General features: G+C 24.1%; 1 protein-coding gene across 1 annotated transcript in view; it reads right to left on the bottom strand.

Moving 5' to 3' along the window:
• LOC117180684 (60S ribosomal protein L5-like) overlaps nucleotides 1-2,152 on the bottom strand; it is a 14,741-nt gene extending 12,589 nt beyond the window's left edge. The window contains exon 1 of the mRNA XM_033373174.1: nucleotides 1,997-2,152. Coding sequence (XP_033229065.1) covers nucleotides 1,997-2,152 — 156 coding nt within the window. The remainder of the gene's footprint in view (nucleotides 1-1,996) is intronic.
• Nucleotides 2,153-2,502: the final 350 nt, after the last annotated feature.

Genomic DNA, 2,502 nt, shown 5'->3' with positions numbered 1-2,502 from the left:
TTTTTTATTGATAATTATTAATTTTAGGTGGAAAATTCAATTAATTACTTAAAAATTCGTTTTTTCAATGAAAATTAATTTTAAACTGAAAATTTAACAATTTCATTTAAAATTTCATCATTTTAGGTGGAAAATTCGATTATTTGGTTAAAAATTTGACTTTTAAGTTATAAATTGGTCTTTTTGTATAAATTAAAGTGTTTTTTATTTAAAATAAAACTATTTTTGTGTTGAAATATCAACTATTACATTTTTTGTTCCAAATTGATATTTTTTGGTTGAAAATTCCACTACTGGGCTGAAAGTTGAACAACTACATTAATGAAAAATAATTTTCCTTTGCTTGAAGAATCATCATTTTAGTCCAAATTCATATTTTTTGGACGTAAATTGCGCAATTTTAGAAGAAAAATGAACTTTTTGATTGACAGACAACTTTTTGTTAAAATTTCTTATTTGCTGGTTGAAAGTTCAATTATTTTGTAAAAAAATTCATCTTTGGCTTAAAAATTATTAGTTTTTTAGTATTTAGGTTGAAATATCAACTATTAAATTTCGTGTCGAGAATTCATCGTTGTAAGTTAAAAATTAAATTATTGGTTGAAATATTAACTTTTACATTTTTTCGCTCAGAATTAATTTTTTTGGGTAAAAAAAAAAGAACTTGTCGGGTTAAAAATGAAACTGGGTCTTTTTTGGAAAAAAAGTTCAACAATTTTGTGCAAAAGTTATTTTTGGTTTAGGATTCAACCATTTTGTTAATAATTCGTCTTTCTTGATTGAATAATTTTCTATAAAGATTAGTAATTTTAGTTGATATTGAGAAAATTTGACTTTTCGTGTTCAAATGAATTTTTTTTTTAATTCCTCATTTTAGTTGCAAATTAATCTGCTTGGTTGAAAATTAAATTCTTACTGAAAATTTTAATTCTTCTTCTGGAGTTTAGTTTTTCAAAAAATATTTATTAATAAAAGTAAGAATATTTTTTGTATGACGATGCGAATGATTGTTCTAAAAAATAAATTTTTTTGTTAAGATTCATCACAACGAACAAACAAAAATGCTCCTTTTGCAACCTAAAAAAATTAAAAATAAATTTTTTTCGGACAAAAATAAAGAAGAGGAGCAGTTTGCATCAATTTGATAATTGGACATTAAAGAGGATTTTTAATTTGGATTTTAATCGAATTTAAATTTCTTACATTTTCTAAATTAAGTTTTTTGTGCAATCTTGATATTTAAATATTTGAAGTTTTTACAAAAAAAAAGTATTTTTAATAAAAAATAATGGTTTTTTTTAAAATTCGTCTAGTTAGAAAATTTAATAGTCATTTGATTTTTTTTCTTTTATGAATGAAAACTCTTTTTCAGTTTAAAAATCAACTATTTTGTGATCTTTTTTGGATCAACTAAACTGTTCTTGATTTAAAATAATAATATTTGTTAGTTTAAATATCAACTATTGTTATGATATTTTTTGTTGAGAATTAATTGTTTTTAAATAAAATTTCCACTGTTTAGGTGAAAATTCGTTGCTTGTTATGTTTGGTTAAAAATTAATTTTATTTTATTGTTGTAATAATGCAATATCAACTATTATATTTTTCTATGCGTATTCATTTTTTAGTTGAAAATTCAGTTGTTTTCTTATAATTATCGTTTTTTTGGCTAGAAAATTTAACTATTTGATTGAACATGAAACTGTTTTTGATTAAAGTTTAATTTTTCACATAGAGTAGCCTATTTGGTTAAAATTGCAACAATTTTTTTGAAAATACATCTTTTTTGCTTTAAATTTTAATTATTTTGTTTCAAAAGCAAATGTTCGGTAAAAAATTCATATTTTTTAAATTCAACTATTTGTTTGAGGATTCAAGTATTTTGTTGAAATAAAGCCATATTCTTTAGATGAAACAAATAAATTTGAATTTTTCTGGACAAATTCAGTGGGATCCCAGTATTTGAAATTTCGCACTGTAAATTTGAACCAGATACATCTAGTCCGCCAATCGCTGGTCTGAAAACAACCGCGGTTTTCAAAAAAGCTTTCTCCGGATTGGTGGATTCACAAATCACGTGTTGGTTTACAGACCAATAAGAGGTTTCTTTGCCGGAAGAAGAAAGACGAAATGTCATGCGAGGCTGGCGCATGCGTCATGTAAATAATTCTCTTTTAATTATTCTTCACGATGGTAAGTTCATATATTCATAAAATATTGAATAAAACCTTATCTTTTAACCTTTAACAAACGGTACATATAATTTTTGAATCTCCGCATAAAAGGATGTACAAGATAAAAACAGATTTAAATCGACGCAAATCGCCGACGAAAATGTCACCTGACAATGCACGCCAAAATTCAACTTTTTTGTTTATTTATCTGATTGTTTATAACACAATCAAATTGTTTGAGTTATCGTCAATATTTTTCTGTTTTTGGTTTATGTCCAGTTTCTCTGTTGAAATCTAAATGATTTTGAAAAAATAATTTGAGGTTAGT

This window comes from Belonocnema kinseyi, chromosome 9 (genome assembly GCF_010883055.1).
Source record: "Belonocnema kinseyi isolate 2016_QV_RU_SX_M_011 chromosome 9, B_treatae_v1, whole genome shotgun sequence".
Classification (NCBI taxonomy): Eukaryota; Metazoa; Arthropoda; class Insecta; order Hymenoptera; family Cynipidae; genus Belonocnema; species Belonocnema kinseyi.
This window is presented reverse-complemented; position numbering and strand designations above follow the sequence as displayed.